General features: G+C 34.4%; 1 protein-coding gene across 2 annotated transcripts in view; it reads left to right on the forward strand.

Moving 5' to 3' along the window:
- Positions 1–12,209: 12,209 nt before the first annotated feature.
- The window catches only part of LOC145293038 (thymidine kinase 2, mitochondrial-like), a 582,922-nt gene continuing 571,746 nt past the window's right edge, over positions 12,210–23,385 (forward strand). Inside the window, exons 1-2 of one of the 2 annotated variants that reach the window (XM_080139341.1) lie at positions 12,285–12,312; positions 15,338–15,468. Coding sequence is in view for 1 of the 2 variants with exons in the window: in XM_080139339.1 (XP_079995465.1) it covers positions 12,225–12,312 (88 nt within the window). In the remaining variant the exon portion in view is untranslated. Of the gene's footprint in view, positions 12,313–15,337; positions 15,469–23,385 lie in introns of both variants that reach the window. The other variant, XM_080139339.1, reaches the window with a different exon arrangement.

Here is a 23,385-nt window from a genome sequence, read left to right on the forward strand (position 1 = left end):
GTCACGTGACCTACTACTAAGGTCTTTGTATTTATTTGCTTCCCCACGTAGCAAATTAGGCACAAGCAGGGTTGCCAGCTTGGCTTTTTTAAAGCCAAATTTCACGAATTTGGCTTTTTTAAAAGCAGTTTGGCTTTTAAAATTTTTGTTTGGCTTTTTTTTCAATTTTGGCTTCAAATTTGGCTTTTTCTGATAATTTTATATTAATATTTATTAAATATGGATTATTAAAGAAAAAGTTATAATAAAGTAATTTAAACAGTTGGTTGGATGTCAAAACTTGTAGATTAAAAAAAAAACTTTTGACCTCCCACTCCCATTCATGGATTTACATTAGGAAAACAGTCCAACTAACATTTGTCATATCAGGAAAAAATCTTTTTCTAAAGAATAAAGCCGCCACCACCACCACACCCCACCCTCTCGCACTAAGGGAATATCACACCTAAATGTTTAATCCGGTTTCACAGTTATTTACTAAATGTCTATATGGACCCTTTCAAAGAGTTCACAGTTGAGTATGAAACCATTTTGGGGACATTTTTTAGTGCTGGCGCCTTTGTCTCTGCCAATTAGGTCACTGAGTATATTTCCTCTGAAATAATTAATTCTTGTATTTTTCGTTTGAAATTCTTTAAAAGTAGTGTTTTGAAATTAATTGAATCAATTTATTTTGAATTTATAGAAATTTGAAAACTTATAACTATAGCTATTTAAAGTTGTATTTAAAATGAATATTTTTTAAGTATTCATATACTTTTTCCTGGGTAGTCCCAAAAGTTTCATTAAAAGTCAATAATTATAGATTTTCTAACTATCTTGGATTAATAGACATATTTGCCTTAATAATGACGCATTGATTGTTCTTGGAAACAAAGTCTAGTTTTAGAGTTATGACTAAAATTAAATTTATCAATATTGTAGAGATATTTTAAGTTGATACCTCCAATCCCCTGATTAAATTTGGTCTTCTGATGACTGACATAATTCTTTTAAGAATATGATTGACAAATAGAAACTTATGTACAAATTGTACCAATAAATATTTCACGAAAAACACCCGTCTAACTGAATCCACTGTGAAAAATTTCCCCCACTCTATATCTGTGCCTAAATCAAAACGCGGATTCCATGAACAAAGCTTCTTTCTTAGAACTGCACGCCTGTGGAACTCTGTTCCGTCTGCCTGCTTCCCTCCGGACTACAACTTGGATGTCTTCAAGTTCAATGTTAACAAATTCCTAATGAACCGCCCCCTTAAGTAAACACTTCATCAAATCTCCACACTAACGTAATGTACTTGCAATAACCCTTATCCATGAGTGGCTTCCGGGCCTTGATAAGTGGTGATCACTGTGTAAAAAAAAAAAAAATATGGTATGGAAAAAATGGCACTAGTAAAAATGGTAAGTAGATGTGGAGTCTAAGATAATAACCAACTACCTTTCAATTATGCTGTCATCTTAGAAATATGTCGATTATACTCACGTTTACTCATTTTAAGTGTTTTCTTCATATTTCATGTGTAATACTAAATAGATGCTAACTCCAAATGGTTACTAATGTCATAATCGTAAAAAAAAAAACATTTATAAACATCTTTTTTATGTAATCTGTCCCCGTTGTCAATCAATGCTTATATTAAAGTGTAGTACCTGCTCTGATGACCTAACTTTATCTAGTCTGTCCTTAGTCGATGAAAGAAAAATTCTTCTAAATTGGGGTATATAATTTTGGCTATGGGAGATAAATTCTGTGCCTTTTACTTTTTAAGGCAATTTCATTTGGTTTTACAATTTTGCCAGTCAGACTTAGAGATAGAAAAAAGTTATGATGGCCCGAAAATGAAGGATCATTTTATGTATAATTTATATGCGAAACTAATTACTTAATTTAAATTATAAAATATTCCTTTTCTAGATGTTCACACGTAATCTTTTAAAAAAGTAGAATTACATTTTTAGGAGGGATAGCTGAGGGTCCTCATCTACTTTAAAATATAGATATAATTTCATTTTAATTTGACAAACTTCTTAATGTTATTCTGGAGCTTGTCCCTAAAAATACACAGGTGAAAATATCAGTTCCAAATAAATTAACAAGAAAACTCTTTGATATAATTATGCAGTATAGAGTTTATACGAAAGGCTTTTGAACAAAGATGGAACATATAAAACATTAGAAAATGTTGACTTTGGTGCCAAGTTCATTTAAGAAATTAATAACTTTACATTAACTGCTGGCACACAAGTGGACAAAAACTCAAAAATAAAAGAAGTGAAATTGAGATGTCAAGCTATGTTACAAGAAGCCTTACATCAAGTAGAAAAAAGACTTCCTGACGCTGTCAACCTATTTAAAGGGCTCTCATTTTTAAACCCGGACAAAGTTCTTAATCAAAGATTAAGAGCAAAGTTTGAAGATTTGCCATTTCAACATATTATGGAAAATAATTCTATTATCGAGGCACAATACAGAAAGGTTTGTTTGGCAGAATGGTGTGAAGAACCGTATTTTGCAGAGAATGGCATCCCCCCAGATTCTCTTAAATTCTGGCAAGGTGTGGCTAAACATGATCATTTTAAGGAACTTGCAGCATATGCTTTAACATGCCTAATAACCCCCGCAAGTAATGCAACTGTTGAAAGAATGTTTTCTTTAGTTACTGCTATCAGAACAAAACCTCGTAACAGAATGCAAAGTAAAGTACTGGATGCTATTGTAAGAGTTCATTCTTACCTTTTATATAATGGAATTTGTTGCAAAGACTTTATATGCACAACTAAAATGATACAGCTACACAACAGTGATAATCTTTATAGTCAAGAAGAAACCATAAATAATGATGAAATTAAGTATTTAGAAGAAGTTCTCCACTATTTGCCATGAATTTTCAACTTATTACTTTTTATTTTCAGGAAGAATTGTGTTTCTATTTGCTACCATTGACCAAATTTAAATAAGTTCTTTTGCATTGTTATAAATAATATATATGTTCATCTGTGCCTTTTATACAATGTCATTTTACTCCATTTGAAAATGTTCCATTAATTATTGTAAATACATTCAATTCTACAGACTTGCGATTCTGCATCTTTCATGTATATATAAACAAATCAGAAAAACTGAACTTTTTGGACAAGTTATATTTCTGTTACCTTTCTAGCACATTTACCTCTGCTCTGACATTCTATTCACATGAACTGTCACAAACATTTATGTTCATAGCTGTGTTTTAATTCAATATTCGTTTTATTCTTGTTTTGATATTTTTTATATTTTCTAAAATTAAACTGAATGAGTTCAACCTTATTTATGTAAAAGCCCAACTCACTTCTTCATTCTCTCATGATTTTTGTGTTTGTCGTTATATCCAATCTGTGATAGTAATTAATGAAAAGTATTTTGAACACATTTTTCAGCTATATTGAAGATGTTGACTCTCAAATGTTTGTGTTTTTCCTCTGTTTTATTTTCTTAATGCAAAGTCCTTCTTTATGAAATTGAAACCGTAGCCTCTTTGATATATTTTTAAGGGAATTAAAAAATATATTTAGATAAATAAATTCACAAGTCTATATATTTTTAAATCGTACTGGAGGATGTTAAAGAAAAATAACATGTGAAAATGTTATATTTAAATAATTTAAGTTAATAATCTTGTATATCTCCTTTCACAGATGAAATTCTGGTTATATGCCCTTAAAATGCTATCATGTTAAAATGGGTGATCACTCTATGTTTATATCTGAGACTGATCTCTCACTCTAAATTCGAAAATACACAGGTTTTTCTAAGATATACAAACGTAATTGTTTAAAAAAGTAGATCTATTCGTTGGGGGGGGGGTCCTCTAAAGTTCTCATTTACAAATTTACCAACTTTTCCTTAAATTATTTAATATTAAAATAATACTAAATATTCTTCAATGATTTCTTGTATAATATTTAACATATCTAAACTGTATAATTTATTGTAATGAGATTATTAAAAATCATTCCCTGTTAAATTAAAACCAAAAATATGCTTGGAGGAGGAGGGGGAGCATATTTTTCAGTTTCAATTTCGTAGGTAATATCTTTGTCAATAAAAACACTACAAAACTAATATAGGAAAACCTGCAGAATTTAGTTAAAAACTTCAATATAGTCAATTTTTCTTTAATCTCCAATTTGGCATTTTTTTGGCCTTTTTTATTTAAAAATGTGTTCGGAGGGGGTATATTTTTCAGTTTCAATTTCATAGGTAACATCTTTGTCAATAAAAATACTACAAAACTAATATAGTAAAAAAATACAGCCAATATAGGAGTTAAAAACTTCAATATAGTCAATTTTTCTTTAATTTTCAATTTGGCTTTTTTTTTGGCTTTTTTTACTTAAAAATTGTGGTTTCGCTTTAGAATTTGGCTTTTTTTGCTGCAAAATTTGGCTTTAAATATTTTTAAAAGTCTGGCAACCCTGGGCACAAGGCCGTTTTTTAATGTGGAGATGGAGGGAAGGGGGGTACCAGCTCCCGAGACGTGGGAAATGGGAGCTGGATTAGAAACTGTTGGTATGAAGGGTTGTCCCTTCAGTGACCAAGTTTAGATATGTGGGGTTACCCCCACATATGGTCTTTGCTAGTCATAGCTGGTCTTTGCTAGTCTTAGCTTTGCAGCATCTGTCGGAACAGATGGTATTTATTTGCTCCCCCACTGAGCAAATTAGGCACAAGGCCGTTTTTTAATGTGGAGATGGAGGGAAGGGGGGTACCAGCTCCCGAGACGTGGGAAATGGGAGCTGGATTAGAAACTGTTGGTATGAAGGGTTGTCCCTTCAGTGACCAAGTTTAGATATGTGGGGTTACCCCCACATATGGTCTTTGCTAGTCATAGCTGGTCTTTGCTAGTCTTAGCTTTGCAGCATCTGTCGGAACAGATGGTATTTATTTGCTCCCCCACTGAGCAAATTAGGCACAAGGCCGTTTTTAATGTGAGGTAAAAACCAGCTCCCCAAAAAGGGGGCACTCTGGTTATCAAAAATAATAATTGTCCCAGTATAGAGGGTTTCCCCTCCATTGACTGGTACAAATTATCTTAAGTGCAGCATCTGCCGGAACAGATGGTATTTATTTGCTCCCCCACCGAGCAAATTAGGCACAAGGCCAATTTTTAATGTGAGGAGTGAAGGGAGGGGGAAGGGAAAAAGGGGACCAGCTCCCGAGAGGTGGGAAATGGGAGCTGGTTAAAGGTCAGGCATGTGGGGTTGCCCCCACATCTGGTCTTTGCTAGTCATAGCTAGTCATTGCTTGCAGCATCTGCCGGAACAGATACTACACTTTGATCTTGCCCCCCCGTGCCGCCTACTACTAAGGTCTGCCAGGTTTTTTTTAAGGCCAAATTTCGCGAATTTGGCCTTTTTGTACCTATTTACTATGTCTCCCCACGGGACAGAGTTAGACACCAGGGTCGTTTTTTAACGTGGAGAAAAGGTACAAAAATAAAAATTGTCTCAGTCGTGAAGGATTTCTCCTCCACCGAAAGAGAACAAGAAATGGACAGTTCAACCTCCAAAAATTGTATTAGGCTAACAAGAATGTTCTTGTGGAATTTTTAATTTTGATTTCAAATGATGTATTTCCAAATAAGTTTTCGTTATAATACCTTTACTTTAGATATCATTTTAAAGAGCGTTTTCACTCTATCTCATCATTTAAATTTAGGCACCGCCAAAACTGGGGGGGGGGGGCAGGTAAGTACTTTTTGACGGACCGTCTTTTTAAAAATCTACCACAAATCAGGTAATTATCCGATCAATACGAAATTTTCAGCGATTATTAAGAGAAGAATGAACTTTATAACAGTGTACTTATTTTTCATAAATGATATTTGCTTACAACCCCCCCTTGTTTTGAGGGGGTACAAATATGCTTAAAATAATCATCTGAAACTAAATCCAACATATTGTGTTGTTGTAAGGGACAGAATTATAGATTAAAAAAAAAAATTGTTTGCATACCTTATTTTGACGTCTGAATATCAGAACTTCGATTGCGTTTAATTATCCCGCTTTTGAGTTTTGAAGTGTGAAATTCGGCGAATATGTTAAGTAAAATAATTAATTTAAGTTAAGCAAAACAAAAAATTTTTTTTAAATATTTATACGAAAAAAGCCATTTTAAAATCTTTGATAAATAAATTAACAATTGTTTTTTAGTGAACCGAATAATGCATGACCATTATTAAACAGGGCATGCTTTGAAGAATCGATACAAAAAAAAAATTCGATAAATATTGTGCCCTTTGTTAAAAATAGCATCATTTTTTCGATCCCATTTGAAAACGTTTGCCGCCTTTCGACTACGGTGGACCAAACGCGCTGAAATAATTTGTTTTTTATTCTTCTTTAAATTGCCCCCCCCCCATTTTGGGGAGCCTGCCCCCCCCCACACACACACACACACATACACATTAAAAACTAAACTCATACAAATGGTCACCCATCGTACTGGCCAGCCTCGGCGTTAATAATGCATTGAAATTTTCGTCACTGAAAAATAAGCTTTTTTTTACCTGTTTGGTCTTCCATAGTTTGCTTTTTATTAAACACAAACGTAAACATTGTCGATCTAGACTCTAGATCGACGCGAAGTAACTGATTGCCTATATGAATAAGTGGAATTATTTGAAATCCAGGTACTTATAATATTTTTGCATATGCTCATAGAAAATCATCTTAAATCTTAGACAACAAATAAATAAATTAATTAGTTCAAAAACCTTTTTTTTTTTTTTTTTAAATATTTATGTACGTTTTTTGTGCAAGACAAAAAAAATGTCAATTGTTAACTTTTTGGGAAATTTTAACATTTAAAATTTCATTAAAAATAGTAGAAAAAGTTTTACATTATTCTGTTTTCTATATGATAAAATTCAGGGTTTTATCTTTCTGGAAAAAAATAAGTTACTCAGAAATAATGGATTTTAATAAATGTAATTTCGTTTTAAAAAACAACAACAACTTGATTTTTCGGCCATTTTTGACAGTGCCTATTTAAATTACAATTGTTTTAAAACAATTATGTCTTTTTAGAACATTGAATACAAGATGCAAAAAAAGTAAATTCGCACAAGTGTCTAATTTCAATTCAAACAAGGCTAAAAAGTTGCTGAAGCACAAAGTGTTTGGCTCAAGAACCACTACTGAACGCACAGCATAATGGTGGTTTAAGAAATTTCATGATGGCGATGAGATAGGTGTATCAGAAATTTCGTGAAAAATATTGAATAATTCCACCCCGACTTTCCAACCTTATAACTCCTCGAAAAATGTAATTCAAGCCCTATTTTTTTTTCAATTAAAGGAGCAAGAACCAAGGTTTCATTAAAAAAACAAAGCAAAAAAAAAACGTGTTTTTAAAAAAAAAAGGTTTTAAACTTCGGACTTTACAGGTAAATTTCTAAAAAACACTACTTTTTTGTTTCAATTTTGAATATATTATTTATGGCTCTTTTATCTTCAAATAATGATATATAAAACTTTGGTGGGTAAATTAATTATTTACTTTTTAATAGACATTTCAAAATGGGAGGCGTGCATTAGTTCAACCCCCTGTCTTTCCAAGCTTATAACTACTCGAAAAATGTAATTCAAGACCTAATTTTTATTTTCAATTAAAAGAGCAAGGACCAAGGTTGCATTTAAAAAAAAAACAAAAGAAAAACAAACAACGTGGTTTAAAAATAAAAAGTTTTAAACTTCGAACTTTACAGGTAAATTTCTAAAAACACTACTTTTTTTTTGGTTTAAATTTGAATATATTATTTATTGATCTTTTATCTTTAATTTGTGATACATAAAACTTTGGTGAGTAAATTAATTATTTATTTTTTAATAGACACTTGAAAATGGGGGGGGCGTGAATTAAAAAAAAAACGTTTGTCTAAAATATTATATTCGGTTTATTGAAAAGAGCATAAAATTTCACATTGACCCTGAAAATATTGTAAAAATAAAATCAATAGAAAAATTTTGATAGATTTTTAAAGTTTAAAAATTGAAAAATACTGAGCTCGTAAAATTCAATTAATTTCATTACTGTTTTTTAAAAAATAAAAAAAAATATTTCTATTACTTTTAAAACAACTTTAATAGTTTATTTTGAAAGTATAATCCATAAAGAAAATAAACAACACACTTTTAAAATAGAAATTACGAGTTTTTTCTTTATATTTTACAGTTTCGTGTTAGGGGTGTCAAAAATTCCTACAAAAATTCTGATACACCTAGCGATGAGAATCTTCAAGATGATGAGCGTAGTGTTCAGTCATCGAATGTTGATAACGACCAATTAAGAGCCTTAGTCGAAGCCAATCCACTCATAACTGTTTGAGAATTTGCTTCTGAATTAAATATAACGTATACAATGATTTTCAACCGCTTGAGAGAGATTGGAAAGACAAAAAAATTTGATAAATGGATGCCTCACGAATTGAACAACCAAAAACAACGCTGTTATGAAGAGTCATCTTCCCTTCTTTTATGCAATAAAGAACCTTGCTCCCAGTAAAGCAACTGGCTCTGACGGCATTCCAGTTATAGTGCTGAAAAAGCTCCAACCAGAACTTGGCCCCATACTTACAAAACTGTTTAAGCATTGCCTTAAGGAGAAGTGCTTTCCAACACCCTGGAAAACCTCATCAGTATGCCCTGTATTTAAGAATTCAGGTGAAAAGTCATCTCCCTCTCAGTACAGACCAATAAGTCTCCTGTGTGTCATGAGTAAGTTGTTGGAATCCATATTAAATAAAGAAGTAGTCAACCACCTCAACAGAAACAACCTTCTTAGTGATACGCAATATGGTTTCCGCTCTGCAAGATCTACAGCAGATGTGCTAACGGTTATATCTCATAGGATTAGTGAATCTCTTGACAAAGGCTTCCTTTCCAGGGCAATTGCTCTTGACATATTGAAGGCCTTCGATAAGGTATGGCATAAGGGCCTACTTCACAAGATTTCCAGCTACGGTATCACTAGAAATGTTTTTTCAATCATTAAATCATTTCTCTCCAATAGGCTCATAAGAGTAGTGGTTGATGGGCAGAAATTAGAGGCCCACAGTATTAATGCTGGAGTCCCCCAGGGGTCCACCCTGGGCCCAACTCTCTTCCTGATCTACATCAATGATCTACCAAAACACATATTTAAATCATTCGTTGACATCTATGCTGATGACACGACCGTCTATGGCAACACATCAAAGGCCATAAATGTCAAAGTTCTCTCTGATTCTCTCTCCTCTGATCTTGAGCATGTGGTACAGTGGGGGAAGAGGTGGCTGGTCACTAATTTTCCCCACTCTCTATCTGTGCCTAAATCCAAACGTAGATTCCATGAGCAGAGCTTCTGTCTCAGAAGTGCACGACTATGGAACTCTCTTCCGTTTGCCTGTTTCCCACCTGACTACAACTTGGATGTCTTCAAGTCCAACATAAACAAATTCCTAACAAACCGCCCCTTTAAGTAAGACACTCTATCAAATCTCCAATACTAATGATTACTATAATACTATCTCATTGATTACTGTACACGCAATAACCCTTATCTCTGAGTGGCCTTCAGGCCTTGATAAGTAGTGACCCCCATGTAAAAAAAGAAACAAAAAAAAAACTATTTCTCGACTGGGTTGTGACTTGTGATGAAAGGTGAGTGGGTTCTTTACAACAATCAGCGATGCTCAGTTCAGTGGTTAAGCGCTGACGAAGCTCCATATTACTTCCCAAAGCCAGAGTTGCACCAAAAAAAGGTCATGCTGACTCTTTGGTGGTCTGCAACCGGTCTCATCCATTACAGTTTTTTAATGTAAGCGAAATCATTATGGAGGCGAAGTACTGTCAACAAATGGATGAAATGCATCAGAAACTTTAACAATAATACCCAGCATTAGTTAACAGAAAAGACCCAATTCTCTTCCATGACAATGTTCAACTGCATGTTGCTAAACCGACCCTGCAGAAGTTGAATGAATTGAGATGTGAAACTCTTCCTCATCAGTCATAATCTCCAGATCTCTCACCTACCAACAACCACTTTTTGAAGCATTTCAACAACTTTCTGCATGACAAATGCTTCAAAAACCTAAACAATATAAAAAATGCCTTCAGTGACTTCATCGTCACCAGAACGCAAGATTTTGACATTACTAACATAAATGCCACATGCTTTGAGTTGGGAAAAAATGTGTTGATTCAGATGGTGCTTATTTTGATCAATAAATATTTGTTTGAGCCGAGATATGTTCACCTGATTTAAAAGTTAAAAACAGCAAGAACTCAATCTGATATTTGGGCTTTTAAAAAATTTGGTTTCAATTTTGACTTTTTTTCTGATTATTTTACCAAAATATTTATTTGATAGCAATTATTTAAGAAAAAGTTGTAATTAATTTTTTAAACAGTTTCATCTCCAAATATTGTGTAAGCCATTTTTGTATTTTGTCTTTTTCTTAAATATTTTCAAATATATATTTGAAAGCAATTATTAGTGGAAACGTTACAAATAATTATTCTTGAATCAGCTTGATTTTCCAAAATGCTATTGAGTTTTTTAAGTTTTACCTTTTTTTCACCATTTTCACATAAAAATATGTTTGCTAGGAACTATTAAAGAAAATGTTATAATTAAATACAGTGGCCCCTCTGCATATGAGCTACTTCTATTCACGAGAAATTCAAGACACAAAATGTCTTCCGAGCAGAAGTCTTAACCTACATATGAGAGAAAATCTAAGTCACAAGAGTTTCCAAATGCTATCGCTAGGTAGCAGAGTTCGAGACCGCCCAACATCCGTTCGTCTCAGTTAGCATGCGTGTTTGCCACCTGATCCCACGGTCTTGTGTTGTGTTGTTTTTATTATGTTGCATCTCCTTTTTGTCAGTTTTTTGTGACCCTAAGCATGAGTTCGAAAAAGGAAATGGAAAGATGTCCTCTGAGAAAAAAAAGAGGATCATATCGATCGAAATGAAGCAATAGATAATAAGCGAACACGTGCGTGGTGTTCACGTGAGTGATCTCGTGAAGCAGTACGATCGGTCATCATCAACGATATGTATGATATTGAAACAGAAAGATGCCATAAAAGTTATAAAACTGACCAAGGGGTGTGACTATTATTTCCAACTTGAGGACCAACACCCATGACAAGATGGAAAGACTTCTGTTGTTGTGGATATGTGTCAAGGCGCTGGCGAGAGATACCGTCACAGAGAGCATCATCTCTGAGAAGGTGCTCTCCATCAGTGTCAACAGAGGGGGAGATACATCATCAGGTACAAGCAATATCTCCAGGCGAATAGTTTTCTCTTGAAATGTTTGCTCATTCTGGACATAATGGAAGATTTCAAGTTCATTCAGGTGCTCTTCTTCCCCAATATCACACAAATTCTCCAGCACATGGATCAGCAGGTGATCTCAAACTTTTAAAAAATTGTACACTGAGCATTTGGTCAGGCGATGCTTTGAAATCATGGACAGCACTCAAATAACTCTTTGTGACTTTTGGAAGGAACAGTTTAACATTGCCATAGTTTTGAAAATCATTGATGCTGCATGTCAGGGCATTATAAAATGTACATTCATTTCCACCTGGAAAAAATGTGGCCGGATTACATTGCTGAAAAAGACTTTGAAGGGTTCGATTCCCAACCTGAGTCCAAGGTGGTGTTAGGCAAGATTGTTTCCCTCAGAAAGTCCATGGGACAAGAGCACGAGAAGGAACTGACAAAAGAGAAGTCGAAGGAACTACATGCGATGTAACAAATGAAGGTGTTGTAGGAGATTAGCAACAAAGAAGGGGATGAGCCGGAGAAGGTGACATCTACAGAAGATTTTAGAGAGGTGTTAAGTGGAAATAAATTGCCCCTTTCATTGAAAAGAAACGCCCAGAAAAGATGGCTACTGGTCGTGCTACAGCTCTTTTTAATGATACTTGCTTTATGCATTTCCATAACATTTTGAAAGGAAGGCTGAGAGAAACCTCCTTGGATAGGCTTTTGTTTAAAAGAACTGTAGAAAGGGTGAAGAAGTGAAGAAAAGTAAAAACTGATAATGTTAAAAAACAAAAAAAATACAAAAAAACAGAAAAAAAAATATAAATTTAATGCAGTAAAAAATATTAGTTTAAGTTCATTTAAAAGTAACTTTAATTTTAAGTGTAAGTGCACACACATCGTTAACAGTCTCTTATGGTTCTTCACTCCTCCCACAGCTCTCTCCCTCACTCCTCCACCACCATACATTCACATCCGTTAACTGCTGCCATCTTCCTCCATGGTAAGTGCTCATAATAAACTCACATTTTATTTCCTTAATATCATCTTGTTTATATTATTACTGTTTTTTTTTTATAGTTAATTACTATTTGAGTGTTTTTTTTTTTTTAATAATCAAGAAGATGTGTTTTTTATTTGATTAGAGTTAACTTACATGATTTTGGAAGCAGGAATGGATTAATTGGTTTCCAGTTATTTCTTAAGGAAAAATCTGTTCGAGATATGAGAAATTCGAGATACGAGCTCCACCCAGGAATGAATTAATCTCATATGTAGAAGGGCCACTGTATTTTAAGTTGCTGAGAGAAACAGAAAAGTAAATGTGATATTTGCATAACATCTCTTCATTCAACAAAATCTCTATTTACTATTTTATTTTTTTTTCAGTTTATCAGAGAAAGCCAGTGTGCAGTATAAAAAGCTGAACACAATGTCTTTCTACATCTTTCCTAAAGAACACGTTTACTTTTGTTACAATCCAGCTGGCGCCATTTGGGGAGGGGTGGGGATTGAGTGAAAAGCTCTCAGGAATATTCAAATCCTCTTACTAACCTCTCTTTGTTCCATCATTTTTCATTCCTAACCAACATACATGGGTATGTTTTTAAAAGCTAATTCCAGTCCCTATTGATAAAGGCCTTGACAAATAAATAAGACTTTTACAGACTTCTAGATGCAGTGTCCAACGAAGCATATACACATCGCTCAACCTATGCACAAGTACAGTTCATAGATTTATGCATTGAAAATTGTCTGATTCATGATTAGACTTCTATTTGTAAAGAATTTTTACTACCTAGCCATATTTCAAAGCTAAAAGTTGAAATGATTGATACCTTTAATTATAAAAGTTGAAATGATTGATACCTTTAATTATAAAAGTTGAAATGATTGATACCTTTAATTATAAAAGTTAAAATTATTGATACCTTCAATTATAAAAGTTGAAATGATTGATACCTTTAATTATAAAAGTTGAAATGATTGATACTTTTAATTATAAAAGTTAAAATTATTGATACCTTTAATTATAAAAGTTGAAATGATTGATACCTTTCATTATAAAAGTTAAAATTATTGATACCTTTAATTATAAAAGTTGAAATGATTGATACCTTTACAGATACTGTTAAGCTAAACTACTAGGCCAGTATTAAAAGAATTAAACATTTGATTATAGATTTTCTGTTTAATATGGTTATAGCTGGCCATTGTTGTTTAAATATTTTTGTAAAATTATGTTGTTTTTTTTTTGCTTAGATTTTAAATCCAAATGCTCAAAGCTTAATTAATTCTGTTATGTTCAGGGGAAGTAATTCTATTTTTTACTTGTCTACAGGTTTTCTGATCAAGGAGAAATAATTCATATTCTGTTTGGATTTAATATCTAAACAAAAAAAAAAACATATTTTTACAAAACATTTAAACAACAACAGTCAGCCAATATTAAACAGGAAAATTTTGAATTTGTGTTGATAAAGCATTGTTTTCTCATCATCATCATTAGCATCTTCATCTTCATCTTCATCTTCATCATTTTTGGTTTAATGACCATTTTCTACATGGGCTAGTGTTTGACAGCTTTTAGAGATTCACTTCTAAATTAACCTATCAACCTAATTTTCTGATGGGGAAAAATACTGTTCAAGGAAAGCAATGGCTTGATGATTTCTATTTTGATGCTGCTCTATCAGAAATGATGGTTAACATTTAAACGCGTTCATGCAGATACAAATGATGCTGAATGCTCAGATTGCCCAGATTGTTATTCCAAAAAACATCAAGCAAGTCCACAATCTCGTTTTGGCCAATTATAAATTGAAGTTCCATGAGATAGCAGAAGAGTTGAGGATATTACCATTTTATCTTCACACATTTGTGTCAATAATTAAGTTGTGTTCGAATTGGGTGCTGCTATTTCAATGCAACAAAACGAAGCTGTTGCATCAATAATGTGATGAGGATGAAAGATGGATGCACCAGTCAGCGAGCAAAAGCTGACCAAAAACGCAAACATCATAAGGGTTAATGAGTGTACGGTGGTCATCAGAAAAACCGCATAGTAATAGTAAATGGTGGAAATTGGGTATGATTTAATTATTTAAGAGGACAGCTCAACAATAATTTGTTTACATCGGACTTGAAGACGACCATATTGTAGTCAGCTGGAAAAAAGGTCAGTGGATCCAATTTCCATAGGCGGGCAGTTCTAGGAAAGAAGCTTTGTTTATTTGTTAATTTGCATTTAGATTTAGGCACAGATAAAGATGGGGAAAATTGCTTGTAGTGGTTGTAGCTAGATGAGTGTTTTTATGAAAGTTTAGCAAGGAGGTGCTGTATCAAAAGTCTTTGTCTAATGCAAAGCAACAAAACTTTTTGGCTAAAACATCAAGCAGAGGTTCGCTAATTACAAGTTGAGTTGAGTAGAGTTCGTTGTTCACAGCACGAGATACACGTCGACGTTCTCTATTCGCATGTCTTAAATGCTTTTCCCACTCCTCTCAGTGACTCGCCTTTTATAATGTTTCGGGCACACCCAATTTGCATATACTACACGAGACTGCTAGAGATCTACGCATGACCAGAGGCTTTAAAAGACAGTAGCCGCCATCTTGGGCCTCTCTTTTTTTTTTTCTTTTTCTGTTTTTCAACCTGCTACCGAGACAAATTCGCACCCATTTCTGAGGTAGGTCCTCTCTATGTCTATCACAGGTGCCAGGGATTGAAGCTCAGACAAGTACGTGACATGAAGATAATGATAGAGCAGAGACAGGTTTGCAACATCTCTTTTGTGAGAAAAAAGCTGCAGGGAAGAGAAACTAGGTTTTGAAGCCAGTTTGGAACTTTTTCAAGGCAGGATAGAGAGCTCCGAACAGCTTATGCCCAAATGTGGCAACAGTTCTCCATTTTAGGACGTATCAGGTAAAGGGATGTGTGGGTAGTGAAATACTTTCTGGAGCAGTAGAAAAATGCGACTATTTTCTGGCAACCTTAGCAACAGATTTGATGTAAATCTTCCATTTCAGGTCAGGAGTAAAGATCAGACCCAGAAGTGTGTCAAAGCAGGAAGCTTCTTTGAGACGAGCGATATTTATATCAATTGGGGCTAAGAACTCTTCTCATCTGTTCCTTCATCCTTGCTGACAACACTGCCCAGGTACACAAACTTGTCAACCTCTCTAATATTCACTTGTAGTTGCACTGGATCTTGCCTTCTGTTATTTACCCTCAAGACCTCTGTCTTCCCGATGTTCATCTAGAATCCAGTTTGAATTTTTGAGATGAGGATCGGTTATTCATATTATTTGGATTCATCGGACATCAGACTACTGTTCTCATCTTGAGTGTGATTTTCATGCAAGGACCCGTGGCACAGTGGTTAGAGTACTTGGAAAAATCAATTGTAAAAAGTGATATTCTCCTGAAGGTTGAAGGTTCAATCCTCAGTGTGGGTGACCTAAAAATACAATTGCGAATTACTTAGGACCTCTATCCAGTCATGGCTGATAGACTAAGAGCAAGCTACCCCCGTAAAGTAAATAAAGGGTTCCGCTCGAAATTCCGTCCAAATTCCAGAGTTCAACAGAAACATTTCTGAATTCAACAAGATACACACGAAGAAGGTCAGAGGTTATATTGACCAAAACGTTGTGAAAATCACACTCAAAATGAGAACAGTAGTCCAATGAAACCAAATAATACAAAATTTACTTATGTTTTCATGTTTATATCTATATTATTTTGTAAATATTCCAAGATAAAACTTTTATTTTTCATATCTAATGTTAGGATACGTTGATGCATATTTCTACGGGCGGCCTCTGACCTATTCTGTTGAAATTGAAAGTTTCCTAACTTTAAAGTTATTCCCGAGTTACTGGTATCTGGCCACCTCTGATTGTAATAGAATATGGAACAGGAAACAAGTCCCCACCTTCCATGAAAGCAATAAACTCTTCCACTAAATTCTGAATCAATTTTTATTGTCAGCTTTTCTTCAATAAAACAAAATCATTATTTTCTTCAGATATGTTACTCACATCCTACGAGTCATCCATGGATATTATTGCTGTTGTTTATATATCTGATTTTGGTGTTTGAGCTGTCATTTCACATAGCTTTCCCAATGGCAGCCAAAAAGTAATAACTTCTGCATCCAGGTAACAGACACTTGCCAAGCAAAACTATAGCTAGATAGAGAAAGAAGTATTGCAATAAACTTTGCCCCCCCCCCCCCAAAAAAAAAAAAAATTTACAAGATGTTATAGGAACATCACTTTAGCTTGGTTAAAGATCATAAACCTCTTGTTAGCAATTTTGGATCCAAAAGAGTCTATAGAATTGTTTTCAAATATTGTGATTTCTCCATCAGATATTGTTCAACTGATGCAAATGGACATCCAGATTTTTAAAACTCCATACTCGTGGATAAGTAAACCAATATTAAAGTGGATTCAGTCACTTCAGCATTATCTGTGGAAGCAGAAATTATTTTGATATTGATGTATTGTACAAACCGGATATTGTTACTGTTGCATATTATGAGCTGGATTTCTCGTGCATGCCTAGTATTGTAATTGTCTGTATTTTTGAGATGAGGTGTTTTGATTGATTGAGATTGTCGGACAGACTTCCTCATCTTGGTTGTTATTGTCACAACGTTTCGGCCGTTTTTGCCCTCCGGCCTTCGTCAGGTGTTTTGTATCGAACTGGGGAACCGTTTGTTAGGAGTCTCGAACACGGTACTCCCGTAATAATAATAAAGGGTTGGGTTCGAGACTCCTAACAAACGGTTCCCCAGTTCGATACAAAACACCTGACGAAGGCCGGAGGGCAAAAACGGCAGAAACGTTGTGACAATAACAACCAAGATGAGGAAGTCTATCCGACAATCTCAATCAATGCCTAATATTGTTGGATTAACAATGGCGGGTATTTGTGCATCTATGTTAACGCACTGAAATAACATTATTATTTAGAAAGCTATACTTAACATGGAAAGGGAAGAATGTTTTGTAACAATTTTGTACTTTCATCTAACAATTTAATAAGCAAAAAATATCATAAAAATTAAATTTAACTTGAAAATACTATTAAAAAGGCAAAACAATAATTTGAACAGGTTTCCAACCATTTTTAATGGCACTTGGCATATTCCAGTTGCTGGCCGAGTCTGAGCAGACATGAGAAATTCAATTCATAATATGCACAATTACTGACCTCTGGTTCGTACAATGCACTCATACCATTATTTCAGTGTTTATGTCAACTTTCAGAGCCCTGTTAATTAGTTCATAAATGATCTGCAAGGCTACAGCTTTTGTGTCCATTTACTTAAGGCAGTGTTGCACTTCCACCATATAAAATGACTTGAGGTATGTAAAAACAAAAACTTTCAACCCCTTTTTTTGTCTGTAGTTAATAGATGCGTAAATGAAAAATGAAATGTCCTTTTCATCAATGTCACAATTTGTACTAACTCCTCTTAACTTATACCAGAATTCACAACACCAACTCTTAACATCTATGTTCTCTATTGGCTGTTAAAAATTTGACTGCCTATTCTCTTCAATTCATTCTTCTAATAGACACTATCCTTCTCATATGCAAATCATGTATATAAAGAACCCATTTATAAAATTAATTTTTTATTTTCTTCTTTTTCCATCCTGTCACCTCACAGGCTAAACAGAGGGATGGCAGCTTGTATGAGTTATACCTTCTATTATAGTGAATTGGGGGGGGGGCGTGTGATTGTTCCATTAAAATTGCAAAATTGTGCATTAAAATATTTTCATTTTGGATATTAGCCAAAAAAAAAGCATCAGCACATAACTATGTTTACTGGCCCCAAATAGAGAACTATTAGAAGATTTGAGCCATAACTGTTCAAAATGTCAGTTAGCACAAAAGCTCTGAGAAAATCTAAACGTTTTTCCTTGGTCTATTCTGGATTCATCATGGTCTCGTCTTTGCATGACTCATTTAGGGAAAATAGTTTCTACTACTAGTATATTTCTACAATAAATAGTCTGAGATTTTTTTCTGATAAGCTGCATTACCTCAGAGAAAATAATTGCACAATTACAACATGTTTTCAGCTGATTTGGAGTCCCAGTGAACATAATCACTGACAATGGCACCACTTTCAATTTGAAAATTTCACTACAGTGAAATTTTCAAATTTCTGCAAGCAGATAAATATCAACCACCATTTTATCCTCCATCCAATGGACAGGTTGAACGTTTTGTGGATATAATTAAAAGAGCACTTTTAAAACTCAAAGGGGAGGAAACTACTCCAGAAATCATAGATATTCCTTGAAAGTTATAGAGCTATGCTAAACCTAAATCTTTCTAATGATAGTTTCCCGACCTACTGAACTGGAAAGTCTGTTTAACAATGGAAGTCATTCATCCAGCTTCACAATTTTTTTACAAGAGAAACATACAAATAGATCAGCAGTTCAACCGTCATCATGGTGCAGTAAGTCACACATTCTTCAAACCAGGACAAAGTCTTAGTAAAAGACTAATAGAATCTGTTTTGAATGACACAAGGTTACAGCTTGCACAAATATTATTTATGATGTCAGTGTGCAGTCTTCTGTTTTGGGTTTGACATGCAAATCAGTTATGACACTAATATATCACAGAAACCAACATACAAATATGCAAAATGATACTTCCCCATAACAACCTGGCACTCAGTTGAATATATTATTAAGGAGAATATTATTCGAGAGTATTATTCGAGAATACTTGAGACTTTCAAGTCTTGGTACTGACATCAAAGCTACTAAAATCTTTTGCAAATTAATGACAAGTTTCCTTCAATATCAAAAAAAGGTTAAAATGAAAGAAAAGTTTTATTAAAAAAAAGTTATTTAAACAGCTGAAAACATGAATAGTTCACAGGGTAAAAGGAAGACAACTATTTCTTTGATTTTCGTCACTGTTATTTTGCTGAACTGCGTCATACATCTTCCTTGTCTATTCTTCAACCAAACAGCATCTCCCTCCTTGTACGAACTAGCAACATTGCATCATTGGACCCCATCAATAATCTTAACACGGATCCTATAGGTTCATGTTACATTCACAGGTGCAGTTGTAGCTGTCTGGTTGTTCTTGGCCATAACCTTGTGCCAATACACTGCCTCCAAGATTGTGCATCATGCTCTTGTCACAATGCATTTTATTGTGTGATGGAACCTCTCAATTATTCCATTTCCCAATGGTACATGGGCACACTGAAATCGTATGTGCACACCCCACGTCTGTGCAAACTCAGTAAATCTTTTTCCACAAAAGGCTGCACCATTGTCAGAAAGCAACTCAATGGGTGGCCCCCTTTCTTAGAACACAATTTCCAACTGTTTGATGACACTAGCAGAGTCTTGTTGGTGCAACTTCTTTGAGATAGCAAAATGGCTAAGACCACAGTCTATCAACATCCGGTACAGCTAAGTGCTGAAATGAGTTATATCCATAGCAACCCCACATAGTTCTGCCAAAAAGACATTAACTATTTTACCTGGTTGGAGGCGGCATGCTGCAAACTGTTTCCATGCGATGAAGGGATCTAAAACAAAACCTGCAGACATTGTTTTCTGCACACAATCAAAATCTGCACATTTTCCCTCACTTAATTGCTGGTACATAGCATCTGCACCACCTGACAAGCCCATCAGGATGATGCATTTGATACGCTTCATCCAACTCAGTTGACATATCAGCTCAGCTTTCTCCAGCCATTCCACTATTGATTGTCCAGAGTCACTGCCATCAAAGCAAACACTGGCATAAGCTTTGAATCAAAGGCCATAATGGCGAGAGATTGATTAAAAAAAAAAGAATATTGTTATCACATGTGGCAGTATGACTGCAACAACCATGATGTCAGCTGAACAACAAATGTAAATCAAACGGTTCCGTCTGCACAAGTTAACATGAACAATACCATCGATGCAACCTGACACGCTCCCAAACAATTCTGTTAACACAACCCGACAATTCCATTGATACACACTAGCAGAGCAACCTTGTCTACGTTTACAGGTGCAGAACGACAAGATGATTACTTGTGGAACAACTCTGCCATCATCTTTTTGTGGCCTTCATTTTCGCTGTAGTTGGGCCTGACTAAAAGACAGACATGCAATTTTTGAGCACTTCTACACATGCCCATCACAAGAGTTGATTTAGTAGAAATTGAGATTTAATTTTCAGTACTAACACAAAATAATACAGACCATGCTGAAATAATAATGTTATTATTTATGTTATGGCGAGATGAGCAATTCACTGCCGGAACTTTTTATCGAAAGAACGTTATCACCGGTCACCGGTTGTGAGAGCCTTCCCTGGGCGGGAACATTGAAAAAAGTAACATGCTGTCTCTGTAAATATTCTCAATAAACTTCTCTATTTCTTTATTACTTCAGAACCTCTTTATCCATTTATTTTCCTTGTGGAATACCTTTCTTGAATATCCTTTTATTATGGCCACCCACCGCAGGATATATCAACTGGCGACGAAGATGAGATACGAACTGTAAATTCATCTAAAAAAACAAAAAACAAAAAAAAAAACATGTGGTAACCGAGAACATTCTCAAAAAATTGTTGTTTACAAAGTTCACTTTTAATTGAAGAAAAAGCTTCTTAGAAAGTGAAAGAGTGGTGTTTGCCACAAATTTGCGCAAGTAAAAAATAATTTTTATATTATTGACGAGTTAAACTCCATTTTTCTCTTTTTAAACTCCCAAAGAGTTGACGTTATATAACGTGTGTGTGTGTGTGTGTGTGTAAATTGTGACTTTCTTCATGAGAGATATTTTTACGTGTTTTTTGTATTTGGTTAATACGATAAAAAACCAACAAATAAACAATACTGAGGGATCTGTGTTTATTTAATAAAGAAAATTTTTTAAAAGAAGTTTACGTGTGTCTGCTGGAGTAGACGAAAAAAGATCTCTTGAAATTTTGTCAAGTGTTATTTTAACGGTGATTTTTTTTTTCGGAACTTTCCTATGTGTTGACAATTTTCTGTGAAAATAAGCATCTTGTTTTTGAACAATATTTTTTTTTTTTTTCTCTGTGGTATATGTTAACTTGCTATTGATACATTTAAATAGAAAATGACATCGGAACAAATAGCGATGTTGACGAAAACGTTAACTGAGAGTTTAATAGCTCAACAAAAAGCCCAAATGGATTTTCAAAAACAAATGCTAATTCAACAAGAACGTTTCGAAACTCTTGTAATACAACAGACGATGGATAATCGCTTATTTTGTGAAACGATTTTGTCAGAAAAATCTAAGGAGGGTGCATCCAGATTTTTTTCGGCTGAGGGTATAGTGAACTCGCTTTCAGAGTTTAAATATGACCCAGAAAAAGGTGACACTTTTCAGCCTATTATCGTAGGTTTGAAACGATATTTATAAAACGATGCGAGAAGTGGTCGGATGAGGAAAAAATAACACTATTACTCCAAAAAATGGGCACAGAAGAAAATACTAAATTCACGAATTTGATATTGCCTAAAAAACCGGAAGAGATCTCTTTTTCTGAAACGGTGAAAATTTTGTGTGTTATATTCAGGGAAAGAGATAGTCTTTTTCATACACAGTATAGGTGTTTAAATATGTCAAAAGACGAAACTGATGACATTGTCACATATGCGGGCAAAGTCAACGCCCAGTGTGAACTGTTTAAATTAAAGGATTTATCAGTGGACATGTTTAAGTGCTACATATTTGTCTAGGGACTGACAGCACCGAAGGACAAGGATTTAAGGTCAAGGATATTATCAATCATGGAACAAAACCCGGAAATGAACTTGCAAAAAGTGACAGAAGAATGTCAAAAATTGATAAATGTAAAAAGGGACACTACGAGGATAGAGGGAAAAGTCACATCCCAAGTCCAGGTAGTAAAACAGAAGACATTTCCAAAAGACAAAGGGAAAAGTTTTGAATGTTGGAATTGTGCGGGTCCGCACTTAAGAAAAAACTGCCCTTATAAAGACCAATGTTGTACTAAATGTGGCCTAGTGGGACACCGGGCATCCCACTGCCGAACTAAGCAAGACAAAAGACGGAAATGGAAGCCAAAAGTAAATGTGGTCTTGTCCAAAGAAGAAATAAAACAAGGAGGGAAACGGAAAATCGTTCACACACAAATAAATGGTCACTCAGTGAAGCTACTTTTAGACATAGGTAGCGATATATCAATTATCAACAAAGTGACCTGGAAGAGAATTGGTGGTCCAAAACTGAGAAAAACACAAAAAATTGCAAAAGGTGTTTCCGGAGAGCGATTAAAATTCATGGGAGAATTTAATTGCAGTGTTTCTCTTGGATCGAAAACTCTTTCCTCAAACCTTTCAGTTGTTCCAGGAATAAATTCTTGCCTTTTTGGAATTGATTGGATTGTTTTGTTTGATTTATTGGAGTTACCCATGAATTCATTTTGCAATAATGTAAGAGCGTTGGAAAAGAAAAATTCCAAACAAAATTACCATTTTCTGACAGTTTTAAAAAGTGAATTCCCCAAAGTTTTTTCAGAGGGATTAGGAGTGTGCACCAAAACTGAAGTCAATTTTGAATTAAAACAGAATGTGAAACCTGTTTTTAGACCAAAAAGAAATGTGCCTTTTTTCTTCAAAAGAAGATATTTAAATTGAACTAAAAAGACTACAGAAGAATGGTGTAGTCGAAAAAGTTGACTATTCTGAGTGGGCGAGCCCCACTGTGTATGTTAAAAAGAAAAATAAGAAGATTTGAGTATGTGCCGATTTTTCTACAGGCCTTAATGACTGTCTGATGGATCATAGTTATCCACTTCCATCTCCTGAAGACATTTTTATAAAGCTGAATGGAGGTAGAATTTTCTCCAAAATCGACTTATCGGAAGCTTACCTTCAGGTAAAAGTCAGTGAACAATGTTCTAAGTATTTGTGTATCAATACCCATCTAGGACTTTTCCGACTAAAAAGACTTCCTTTTGGATTAAAAGTGGCCCCAGCACTATTTCAGCAAATAATGGATACGATGCTTGCTGATTT

This window comes from Euprymna scolopes, chromosome 14 (genome assembly GCF_053919585.1).
Source record: "Euprymna scolopes isolate OS-2025 chromosome 14, ASM5391958v1, whole genome shotgun sequence".
NCBI lineage: Eukaryota > Metazoa > Mollusca > Cephalopoda > Sepiida > Sepiolidae > Euprymna > Euprymna scolopes.